The following is a 12,152-nucleotide window of genomic DNA, read 5'->3' on the forward strand; positions in this document are numbered from 1 at the left end:
CAGATGGCTTGCGGAAAGAATGGTTATAAATAATCCTTAAAACTTGACCAAAATAGGTAGTTTTAGCTGTGATTGCGTATGCTGTTAAAACATATAAATGTATCTTAATATTCTAAAAACAACAGAAAGGTGATTTTTTTTAAAAGGCTGAGGAAGGCAACTGGGCAGTTTTAAGTTGTGTTTCTGTTTATCAAGGGGCACTGTCAGCTTAAATTTGAGCCAAAACTTGTTTTGTAGTACTGAAGTTTTATAAAACCAGCACTGAAGTGTTTGTATAATGACTTACAAAGTCTCTGGAAAACCAGCAGTTGTTAAACAAATAAACATTTCCTATGGTCCTTGAAATCCCTCTAATGCTGCGCTGCAAATCTGAAAATGAAGCTGATCGTAAGTAAAACTTAATTGAGAAGTGCAGCAAAAATAAGCATAAGCAGTACCAGTGTAAAGAATTACATGGGAAAAAATCTTATATCTGTGGTTGCTGATACTGTGCTAAAAAACCAACAAGGATTAAGTTCTGGCTACAGTGATACCAGTGGCAAAACTACTGACTCTGCAGGATTGTAAGCAGAGAGGAAGGTGAGAAGCCAGCATTTCATCCATTGGTTTTGAATAGTCTCTTTTGAATGCATCACCTGGCATTGAGAACCTACAGCCCATGTGACCTGGGTCTTGGTAATGTTTTTCAAGATTCCCCCTCATACTGGGCAACAAGAGAAAATTTCAGACAGATTTTTTTGTGTGGTGCAGGTAGAGATGTTGGGTCTTCCCTCTTCCAAGAAGAGAATTTTACTGTTGGTGTTAAATCCTAATGACTGAGGAAATTCATAATTTCTTATGTGCATTATTTATGATATTAGCATGTTGAGTAGAGGTCTCAGTTGTTTACAAAAGTGTATAAGAATACTGTCCCATCTTCAAAGAGCATAAAATGTAGATAGTCCGGAGGCAGGGAAAAAGGCACAGAAATGTTTGGTATTTAAAATGTTGTGCAGCAGGCTCTGGCCTCCTGGTCAGCCTGGGGAGTGCACTGGCTCATGCAGAAAGGACGGGACCTGGGGCCGAGGCTCCATGAACCCATCCTTAACTGGGAGCAAGGAGGGGAAGGCCAGTGGTCACTTGCTGGGGAGGTGAGCAAGGCATTGTGGGTGGCTCAGGCTCTGCAGGTTACTGGAAGAGCAATCAGGTGCTTTGCCTAGGCTGTTAACTGTTGCCTGTTTTGCTTTACAGAGCTAAATTAGGCAGATTTTATATTACCTTCATTATAAGTGACCTCTTTTACAATAAAACCTCTCACTTTAAAAGCACACCACCTTGCAATTTAGACTTGGAGTCTCAAATGCTTTTTACATATTCTTGGAAGAGGCATGCATGTGTGTGTTTTTGTTTGCGTTTTTCTTTTGTCTTTTTAACCTTCTAGTCTTGCATAATCAGGGCTGAGTAAGATATTAAAGCACTTCCTTTATTTACTATATTAACTCTCTCACCTGTATACAGAGGATTATAGATCTTTTAGATGTCTTCTGTGTTGTGGGACTTGCAGTCTCCTCTTTAAGAGCCTATGCTTCCCAGACGTGAGCAAAATGGCATTGCAGCCCAGGGCAGAGGGACGGGTTTTGCCGAGGCCCTGGCATGGCTTGGAGTCAAGCGAAGGGCAAGGTGGCTTGAAGACGTCAAATGTCCTCACTTTTTTACCAGAACCCCAGGGTTTCTGAGACAATCTTTCAGAAATTTTTTTATATAACGAGCTTTGTTCATACTGTTAGACAGCTTGTTTTCCCATACAGAAATCTGCTAGTATGGATACCTGTTTACAGGATTGGACCTTTCATGTATGTTAATAGTTAACAGAAGGGCTGTGTGCATATTTGAAAGGACAAACAATCACGGATGTGGTGGCTTGCTGGCATGGTGTGGGTTTCCCACAGTTGTGTAATCTGGTTTACCGGTCATTGTGTGAAGCCTTGAGAAGTTGGTACAAAAATTGGCTTCCTTTGGTTATTGTATTAGAAATGCAGTGAGCGTTTAAGCAGTATGAGAGGACAAAATGAACTAGAGAATGCTTCCTGCTCTTCCCTTCTTCCCCAGCATATTAAATTTGATGATTAAAGGAATCCAACGTCCTTAAACCCTGCCGATAGCTGGCAGCACGTGTTGCTGCGTGGTGATTACAGACATGTGCAGCACTTCGAAGATGCAGACTGTAAATTAGTGTATTTGTTGTCCAAATTTTCTCCCAGTTGTACAGAAATTAGGCATCTCTTATAATTTGTCTTGAATCTCTTGCCTCCCCTCCTCCCATTTAATCGTAGAAATGCAAGTAGGATCCTGTGCTGTAGTTGTATTTGTGACTCTAGACCAGATCTTGTCATGTGAGATTTTTCTGCTTTTAGCACTTGTAATCTAGTTGTGAGACAAAATATATAAGAAAATAGGAAAGAAGACTGGAGAGTGATGTGAAAAATCAGTGTACAACATGACTGTTCATGATCACTTCAGAAGACTTCCCTAGGATATTATGAAAAACAGGTTGTCTTCAAGCATTAAAAACTTCCAACTTCTTCTCCTGAACTGAATAAGTAAAAAAACCACAGTCCAGTTTATTAAAGTTTGTTTGGTTTTGAGAGTAACAAATATGGTTTACAGTTCAGGAATTGCTTGGTTCCATGAAACAGAAGTATATGAGATGTTTGAGGGCCTTAGGAGTAAAATACTGTGAGAGAGCAGCCTGAGAAGAATCTGTCTGAGCTTCTTCCCTGCTCTCAACTTCATGCATTCTGCTAGGAAGTCTCAAGGATTTCAGTGTGCATGTGGATAGTCACATTAGTTTATTAGAAAATTACTCGACCAATAATTTTCTGACTGTCAAGAATGTAGTTACCTATATGTATGTTAATAATCGTTCTGTTCTGAGAGTTTTTAAGTAGTCCTCTTGCTTAACTGTTCATTTTAGTACTACTTATATTTTTTAAAAAAATTGGCTGGCTTCCTTAAAAATAAGTTGGCGAAGGAGAAAATAAATATGCTGTTGGTTGCACTTACAATAGTGCCATTGTGCACAGCAGAGCAAGGATCATTTCCAAACGGCCTCAGGTGAAATCTAATGGGAAACAATTTCAAACTGGTCTGAGTTCATTGGTAGAGAGAATTCGTCTTAGATAAACATCTGATCCAAGTTATACTACTTGGTGGTATTCCTTCTCTGATTAAGTTCTATTTTTTTTTTATTTTAATAAATATAGTTGCATTGGCCAGTTGGAGTAAGGAGCCTGTTATATTGTCTTTAATGTGGATTCTATAAAAATAGTTGTTTGCAGGTTACTCTGATTTATGGGGTTGCTGCAGCTTTTTCTTATTACTGAAAATGATTGTTTTCTGTAAGCTGGTTCTCCTAGAGAGGATACTTAGCATTATGCTGCTCTGCTAGTGATGGCCTTTTAGACACAACTTGCAATTTTGAAAAGTATGCAGTATTAATTAATATTTATTTTGGTTTAGCATTCAGATTTGTTCCTCATATATTTACAGGAGAGCTCCAACCTTCCTGCTTCACTGCTTTTAGCTCAGCATAAGGACAGATCTACTCAGCTAGAAATGCAACTGGAAAAACCCAAACCTGTCAAACCAGTCACATTTTCCACTGGCATCAAAATGGTAAGGCTTGTTTGTTTCTTTTTTTCAATGCCTTTCAAAAGACTGAGAATTTCCTCATATGAAATTTAGGAGTTATTTAAACCTGAGTTGTATATTACATGGAATACGCTGTTCCTCTTTCAATTAAGTAATTGGGAGTTAATAAATTTCATCATTCTGCTGGTTGGAATATATGAAATAATTGTATTGCATAGTTGTCAAAAAACAAGCTATACCTCTTTCCCTGCAAAGTTTTCGTGTCCTTGAATTATTTTTGTCTCATTTGTGTACCAGTTCTGGAAATTGAAACTTTGGAGTTCAACAATGAGCTGCACTTTCTTCAGATTTACTTTAAGCACTGGAATAAGCTGTGAGTATGAGATGGACAGTGTAGAAAATGATGCTGAGTGGTTAAGGACACTATTTTAATTGTTACTGGACTCTAGGAAGCAACAAGTACTTTTGCAAATGTGTTACCGCTACAGTGACAACTCAAAATCTGTCAGCGTTCCTGTTCTTTTATCATGACATGGTACACGTACACATCAACCTGTGTGTGGAAATGTGAAATTTTTTGTGGGGGTGGGTTTAGGGGTGGGAGAACGAGTTACTCATCTGCTTTGCACCTTACTGGTTTCCTGTTTTGTTTTAAATTTCTGCACTTTTTTTAGACTCTTTATTTTAGAATTGGTATCATGGTAAATGGTATCTTGAAAATAACAAACGTTTGACACCTTCCTCAACAACGAAAGAAGTCAGCAAAGCAAAAACCTTTGCATCAAACTAGTCTTCCATCAATTCATGTATTTTTTCAGGGATATCTGTGCTGTGTTCATTATCCCCCAAAGGGTTCACAGTGTAGAAGCATTTGCAGCTTATTTTTCGAAAAGCAGTATCAGCTTTTGCAGAGTTGTGCAGGTTGTTTTCTTGTTTTCCTGTAGTATAAACTCTGTCTTCTTCCTTTTTCTTTTAAAATCTACGAGTGTGGGGGTGATTGATATGCTTCATGAGATGCTTTCTGTTTGTATAGAAAAGCTAGTGGACAGAAAATGTTTGTTGTTCGGTTCAAAAAATACTCTTAACTGAATGCCTGTACTTTACTGTTAAAATATGTTGTTAGTATTTCTTAAAGCCGTTGGGCTTTCTTCTGGGAAAGGGAAGAAGATAAGCTTATGCTACCTGAGGACAATGGAAGTGCTTTTTAATGCATTTGTAAATGGATATTAAATGCAGTATGCGGTAGTGGACATTTCAATTCTGCAGCCCTAAGTAAACTTCATCCAGGAATGGTGAAAGACTTGGATGAGGCAATTTCTAGTATCATGACATTTAAATTTTAATGTTGGGAGTAATGGATAATCCAAATAACTGATTGCTACTTTATCAGTGTTCAGAAAGTGTGAGCAGATAGTCTAATTTAATTTGTTCGCTCCCAGACAAACAAAAATGCTCACCCTGACTGACCTTAGTCCTAGAATGAAAAAGAACAACTTAAAACAAAATTAGGAATAAGTACAGCTAACAGTTAAAGTTAGGGATGTTTGAAGTTGCTGACTGCCATTTATGGAAAACTGATTATATCAAGCAAAACAGATTTTATACCTATAAAATTACAGGTTTTGTTGAGAAAGATTAATGTTTCCATGTTTTCTTTATAGGGTGCTTGATTTAGTTATTACATGGCATAAATTTTTAGAATTATACAGACATTACATTACACAATAATAGCAATATCGAGATTCTGCACAATAAATGAATTAACTGATTACCTTGTAATTTCTAAAGTAGTTATATAGTTACCACAGCATGGGAATATTTCTGTGGGTGTTCTGGTAGGACACAGTTCAGTATTTGAAAGCAGATGTTGCATTTCTGTGGATGACATGCAAGTTGGCAGTTTACAGGGCTGCTTTGACAAGCTGGCCTCATTTGAATGAAATATGTTTTAATATGGCTAAACGCAAAATTATAAATAGAAAAATAAATAACAGGCTCAGTGATGAGGATTTGGAAGTTTAGCTAAGCAAGTAAACCAGTTTGACCCTTAGCCACAATGTGGGTACGTGGGGTCCTCGGGTATGTGAATAGTACAGCCATAAATAGGAAAGGACTTCTCCTTCTGAATGCAATATTGGGAAGACTCATGGACTAAAGAGTTCTGCTGACAGTATTTGGAATGAGAAAATCAGGAGGAGTGCAAAGAGCAGTAACAAAGGTCTGTTCAAAGGCAGAAGGATGGGAAGGCTAAGACATGACTCGGCTTACAGTAGGTACCTCCTTAACACAGACCATGCCAAATCTGAAGAATGCAACAGTAAATGTAGCAAGAACCAGTAACCTTAGCTAAACAAATAGGATCTAAATAAGAGCTGAAGGAACAAATAAGACTGAAAGTTTACAGTGGTTAATTGGCCTCACTGTTAAAATTGCCTCTGGAATGCAGTGAGATCTCTAATTCTTGATGTTTCCAGATTAGGACTGGGATGCATCTTGGGAAATTATTGTAGTCAAATTGAAATTGTTTGGTTCAGAACAGAGTTAGTTTTGTAAAAAGCAACACTGCTCACTGTACATGATCTGGTGGTGTTGATGATCCATGACAGTCTATTCTAGTGACAGCGTAAGGTGAATTCCCACCTGGGCACCTTATGACATGCTTATTTTCCAAGTTGAGTGTTTTTTCTAAAAACCCCAGATGCTCAGTCCATTTGTTTTGCATAGGTGTACGCTTGAAATAGGTAGAGCTTTTGTTGCGCTGCCCTTCAAGGGCAGCACTCTTTATAGTTGCTTTAGCTTTGTTCCTCTCTAAGCCATGGGGTTCACAACACTTATATAAGTGGGGGCAGCTCTAGGGCAGTACTAAATTTCTTCAAAAATACAGTTCTAATTAATGCTCTGTTTGGCTCAACGGTTCTGCAAATTAAGTATAGTTTCTGTGACAAGTCTATTTTGTGCTCACTGTTAAGTTTTGGCAGCACACACTTAATGAATCACTATGTGCGTTCTTCCCCTGTGCTTTTATTTTTTCCTAATAGTTTGGCCACTGACCTTTTCTGGTGGGTGCTTTCCTTAATTTTGTTTCAAAAGAAGGGATTGCAGATAGAGCTAGCTGAGATGCTGGCTAATCCAGATCTTACGTTTACACAAAGGCTGTGAAAATATGCCAGTTCAGCTAGAATGTGAGTGTTTTTCCCGGGATGGTCTTGGTCAAAGATGTTCTTCAGCCTGACTGATAATCAGACATGTTTCTCAGCTTCTGAATTGAGGCATGCCCATTCTAGTCTCCTGGGCAATGCTCAAGGAAGTTGGCTCATTTAAGGTGTCCTATTAGTGCTGTGGAGTTCTAAGCTTGCAGCAGGAGGAGGGAGCGTTTTTCACTTGTAAGCTAAGCAAGAGCATCCCCTATAGCACAAGACAGACAATTAGCTCATGAGGATAGGGTCTCTCCTTCAGTTTTCCTTTTGTTAAATAGGTTTTTTTTTTTTTTTTTGCTACTTTCCAGTGGAAGCTGTTTTTTCTTTGCAGTCTGCTCATTAACTTTTGAATTTTAATTCAGTAAATTATATCTGCCGTGCACAAAGCATACCTTCCTAATCAATCAGTTTGATTTACTTCTCTAAGTGGGGGAAGAAAGTGCTTCAGAGTTTTCTGCTTATCATGCTCATCATGTTAAAAATATGCTGAACGAGTATCTGAATATTTAAAACAGTCTTATTAAGTCTAAGCTCAAATCATTGTAAAGCTAAAAAAGAAACTGTAGCAATTTTAATTGTTGCAGTAGCGCTAAAAATACTATTTTCCCTCAATGCTTGTACTTTACATTTTAGTAACTGTCAAAAAGAGCAAAGGTTGTTGAAATGAATGACATTTCTAGCATTTCTAGGGCTTGTCAGGGTGTGCAGAATGAATCTAAGGTCTTTCTGTTTCTTGGTGAATATAGCAACAGTTTCTGGTGGGGGGGTGACTTTAATGTGAAGCTAATTTTAACGTGTAAGAGGTGCTCATATGCGCTGCACATGAATGGCAGTTTGCAAATGCAGCAGGAATTAATTTCATTACGGTAATTTAGTTTTCTTTCTATGTCTCTGTTGTTTACAGGGCTGTAGGAGCCTTTTGGTGCTTGTATGTCTGTGTTTTACATCACCATTGCGGTTAAAAATGCGTAGGAGTGTGCATGTATTTAACTCCTCTTTAATTCATTGAACTGGGAACATGCAAACCTTTGAGTCTGTGGCCCAGCTATTTACATGTTTGTAAAAAATATGAATGCCTTGGACTGGCTCAGCTGTATGCTCTCTTCAGTGTGTTTCAGGCTGTGTGCCCTGTCCCTGTTCTGTTCTTTCCAGTTCTATAATGTTTCTTTGCTCCCTTCCCCCAGCCTCCCAGGAGACTTAGCCTCTAGTGGTGGCATTCATGAAGCAATTTTGTAGAGTTAAAAACTCAATTACCTCTAATTGGATTGCCCAAATATGCAGGAAAACAGCATAGGTGTTCTCTAGCCTGCTATCATTTGGGAGAGTTTGCCTTTTTACATTTTATACCGGAATACCTAAAAACTACTATGATGCATCACTGACTGTTCAATTTCTGTAGTGCTTTTTGTTTTATTACTTAATAGCAGTGGGAATATTTATTAGTAGAAATATTAGTGTAGTGTTGTACATTGCTTCGTCATTACCAAGATGGTTGCTACCTCTCTGAATTTGCAGTTTAAATAGATGTGTCAGGGAGGGAGGGGAACCAGATGCCTGGAGGGGATGTACGAGCCCAGGATTAGACAGCAGGGCAGTGGCGGAAGGAGGAATAGGATCCAGCCCTCCTAAATTCCTAACCTCGGGTCTCTTCCGCTGAGCCGGGCTTCATCTCCTGTCAACAGCACCCCTGAATGGCAGCAAATTAAGAGTGAAATACCTGCTTCAGCTTTGGCTTCCCTGTTCAAATCACAACAGTGATGTTATATTTCACTTTCTGTGCGTCTGAATATTACCAGGATTTTATTCCAGTTCTTGTAGTTTCAGGCTATTAGCAGCTGAATGCTGAGAAGAGCAATGTACAGTCTGAAGCAGCCGGAGCTGGCAGGAGGGAGCAGTTGAATCAGTATTTCAGAGGAATGGATCAGTGTCAGACACAGGATGTCTAGGACACCTCAGGAATGCACGTTACCGCTAAGCTGAGCATAGCAAGTGTTAGGGAATAGATTTTTGTGCAGCGTTACACTTGCAGCATTATTCTAATGGGAAATAATGTTCTTATTTTAAGTTATGTGGAGCTATTTTTTTAAAAACATTGACCTCATCAGCTCAGGTCAAATTAACTGTTCTTCATTATTGCCTTTTCCTACAATATTGCTTCCTGTGCAAACAACTGTTCAGTGCCTGCTCCTGTTATTCAGTCTGTTTCTTTTATAGCTTGTGGAGCAATTATCCAAAATCCTGTTCCAAATGCAAAAAAAGTCTGTCAAAATACCTTTTTAATCAGTTGTGCTCCTTCAAAGTTGCTTAGACATATGCCAGGTACTCTGAGGTAAGTGAAGTGCATGTTGTGCTACGGTTTAGACTACAACTACTCTGCAGTTCCCAGGAGTGCTTCGCTGCCCTGTCTGTGTGACCGGGAAGTGTTTCAGCCTTCCAGCCTTGCTTTGCCAATTCTTACTGCTCTGGTTTAGTTGGTTTGTTTGTTGGTTTTGGTGTGGCGTGTTTTAATATGTGTGTTTTTGGGGGTGGGTGGGCTGTTTGTTTTTTTTTTTTTTTAAAGTGCTTTTACTATTTGCCCAAAGTTAATTAAAAAAAAAAAAAAATCAAGCCTATTTCCTTCCTTCACTATTAGCTCAGCTGGTCTATCTTCAGGCTGAAACACTTCAGATGGAATTGATTTCTTTGAGATGTATGCCAGTCTGAGTTTAATTGGTGTTTTGTTTTTAATCTTCATTTGGCTCATACTAAACCCAGTTCTTCTTTGCAGCTGGGTGCAATATTTCCCTTTTCACAACACTTCATAGTTTAGAATCACAACAGTTATTTTCAAGAGGGAGTAGTGTATTTAGGCGTATAGACCCTCTTGGAATAGATGTATTTGTTTTAGAAAGCCTGCATGTAAAGTTTTCCGTGGCACTGAGCGTTATCTAGACCTCCAGCAGGAGCCTGGCTGAGTCTCTTGTACAAGGTCGCTGCATTGCCCTCGCAGCCTCGGTGTCTGTGTGCGTGGTGGTGGCTGTATCCCAGCTCCCGGGCACACTGGGCTGGGCGTCAGTCCCGTGAAGCAGAGTCCCATGGCAGAGGAAACCCAAATGTGCCAGTGAGAGGGCAGTCACAGTGCTTTCCAGCAGGTCTCTGGAGGAAGATGCTCAGAGAACCAGCATTCTTGCCAAGCAGCTTCCCTGAAGTGGAGATTTACAGGGGCTGTGTGTCTGGAGAGCAGGTGCATGTAGTCCTGTAATGCCAGCTCTGCTGGTAGGATTCTAGTTGCTAAGCACCTTCTCATGATTCCTAGTAAAATATATCTATTGCATGTTGCTTTAGCTTTGAATTTGTCATCAATAGCTGTAGCTTTTTTTAAACAATGAGCATTGCATTGATCTGCTGAGAAGGATACCTGTTTCTGAAAAGAAAAAGGGAAAAGAAATTGCAGCTGCTGTATCTCCACCATCTCTGACAATACGTGATAGGGAATTCAAGCATGTGAACTGAGGGACACCAAAAATGCAGAATGATAGAATTTAAGTTAAAGCTAACGTGCTGGCTTTAAACAGTGATCTAGAGTCCTGTGATCCACATACTGCTCACTTAAATCTCATTGGATTATATACACAATATGCCTGCAGCTTCAGAGTAGCATGATGGAGAATGATTAGCAGTAGTAAATATATTTGTCATACTAAATCTCTAGCCCTCTGTTTAAATAAAGATGTTTTGTTAAGAGTCAAGCACATACATGCAGAACTGTGCTTAAAGTTTTTGAACACTGGTTTTGAAGTGTGTGCCAGATAAACTTTAAGCGATCTATCATCGGAATGCTTCCTGTGCACTCCAGCCCACAGACTGAAGTCTAAAACATTTAATTGGTTTCTGGCCTTGCTAAGTAATTACTAATATATCAAAGTGCATAAACAGTAAGCACATTATATTGAATTTTTTTCCTAATGTAGGTAAGAAATGTTTGGTTTTTTTCTTTTGGGGGAGGTGAATTAAGTGATAGTACCTGTAATGTCCCCTCTCCTCATTTATGCAATGCTGGCCTTGGAAAAGGAAACTGGATTTTGAAAATACAGGTTTATGTCTCCCTGTATCTTTACAGGATTTCTGTTTGGAATGCCTTAGGAAAGATGCCATAGTCAAAATTAAGCTGTTTGGTGGACAGACATAATCAAAACTGTTTGACCTGATTCTGTTTTATGGTTGGGCTCTCTTATACTGCTCTGTTAGAATAAATATTTGTTCATTTGCTTTAAGGCTCTTTTACATGGCTAAAGCAGCACATGTTTATATACACATATTAGTATAAATACAAATCAGGCCCGTAAGTTTGCACAGCTGTAACGACTGGAATTTAGTAAATGAAATAGTGCCAACACTGTTAATTGTTCAGGAGTGAACAGCAAGGCCAATGTACTTGTTAGTAAAGTGGCTGTAGCTGGCAGTGGAGCAAATCTGTTCTGCAGCAGTCACTTTTTGCAATGGAACTGTTCTTAGGGTTTGGGTGTTTTGGGGTTTTCTCTCTATTCTTCAACACCCCCCACCCCCCGTTTGTTTTTTTTAATCTTCTGTTTGATTTATGGACTTGGCCAAGAGCCTGCTTGCCTGCCTCTTTACCAACACATTTCAGGAGTACATCTGTGTGTCATGCAGCATGTTTTTTGGTCCCATGAAAAGGTGCTGCATAGGATGAGGCTTGTAGGGAGAAGGCTGCATGAAGGGTTCAGTCAGGCTGTCATTTTCTTCCCTGCTCATATGAGAGCAGGCAATGGGATAGAGCAGCAGAAACTGGGCTTTAGATCTTAATGTAGGATGCCCAAATTCCATCCTAAGCAACAGCCAGACCTGCCACTAGCTATGATAGCACAAAGACACATTGTAAAGTGATCTAAGGAAAATGCCGTTGAAATCATCCTGAGATCTTCCTATTTCTGAGTCTTATAGTTCTGAATATGCTATTGCTTGAGTAGGTGTTACTGTGAGCAATAAGGAGAGAGCTGACTGAAAGAAAGAAGGTGGCTGAGAGGAGAGTCCAAAAAAACAGCTGGCAGGGAAATAAAGAATAATAAAAAATTTCTCAATCATTGTTTGTTTTGGAAAGATCATGCTTTAAGCACATGGAAATACTTTACACATTTGAGAAGTGCTGACTTCCTACATGCCTTGTGAAGGAACAGCAAATCATTCATATAATGTAAACACATTTATAGATTGTTCCAATATAACTTTTTTCAGTGCTGCTGTTCTTTTTAACAAGATACAATTTAGTGCATATATGCTCTTTTGATACTACACTTTGGGCAAGAGTTGCAAGCATCATAAATGTTA

At 39.1% G+C, this 12,152-nt stretch overlaps 1 protein-coding gene across 4 annotated transcripts in view; it reads left to right on the forward strand.

Annotated features, from left to right (window-relative positions):
- MNAT1 (MNAT1 component of CDK activating kinase) overlaps positions 1-12,152 on the forward strand; it is a 124,703-nt gene that overhangs the window by 54,118 nt on the left and 58,433 nt on the right. For all 4 annotated transcript variants that reach the window (XM_027793060.2, XM_055802008.1, XM_055802033.1 and 1 more), the window contains exon 6: positions 3,529-3,654. In XM_027793060.2, the coding sequence (XP_027648861.1) occupies positions 3,529-3,654 (126 nt within the window). The remainder of the gene's footprint in view (positions 1-3,528; positions 3,655-12,152) is intronic.

This window comes from Falco peregrinus, chromosome 1 (assembly GCF_023634155.1).
Source record: "Falco peregrinus isolate bFalPer1 chromosome 1, bFalPer1.pri, whole genome shotgun sequence".
NCBI classification, from domain to species: Eukaryota; Metazoa; Chordata; class Aves; order Falconiformes; family Falconidae; genus Falco; species Falco peregrinus.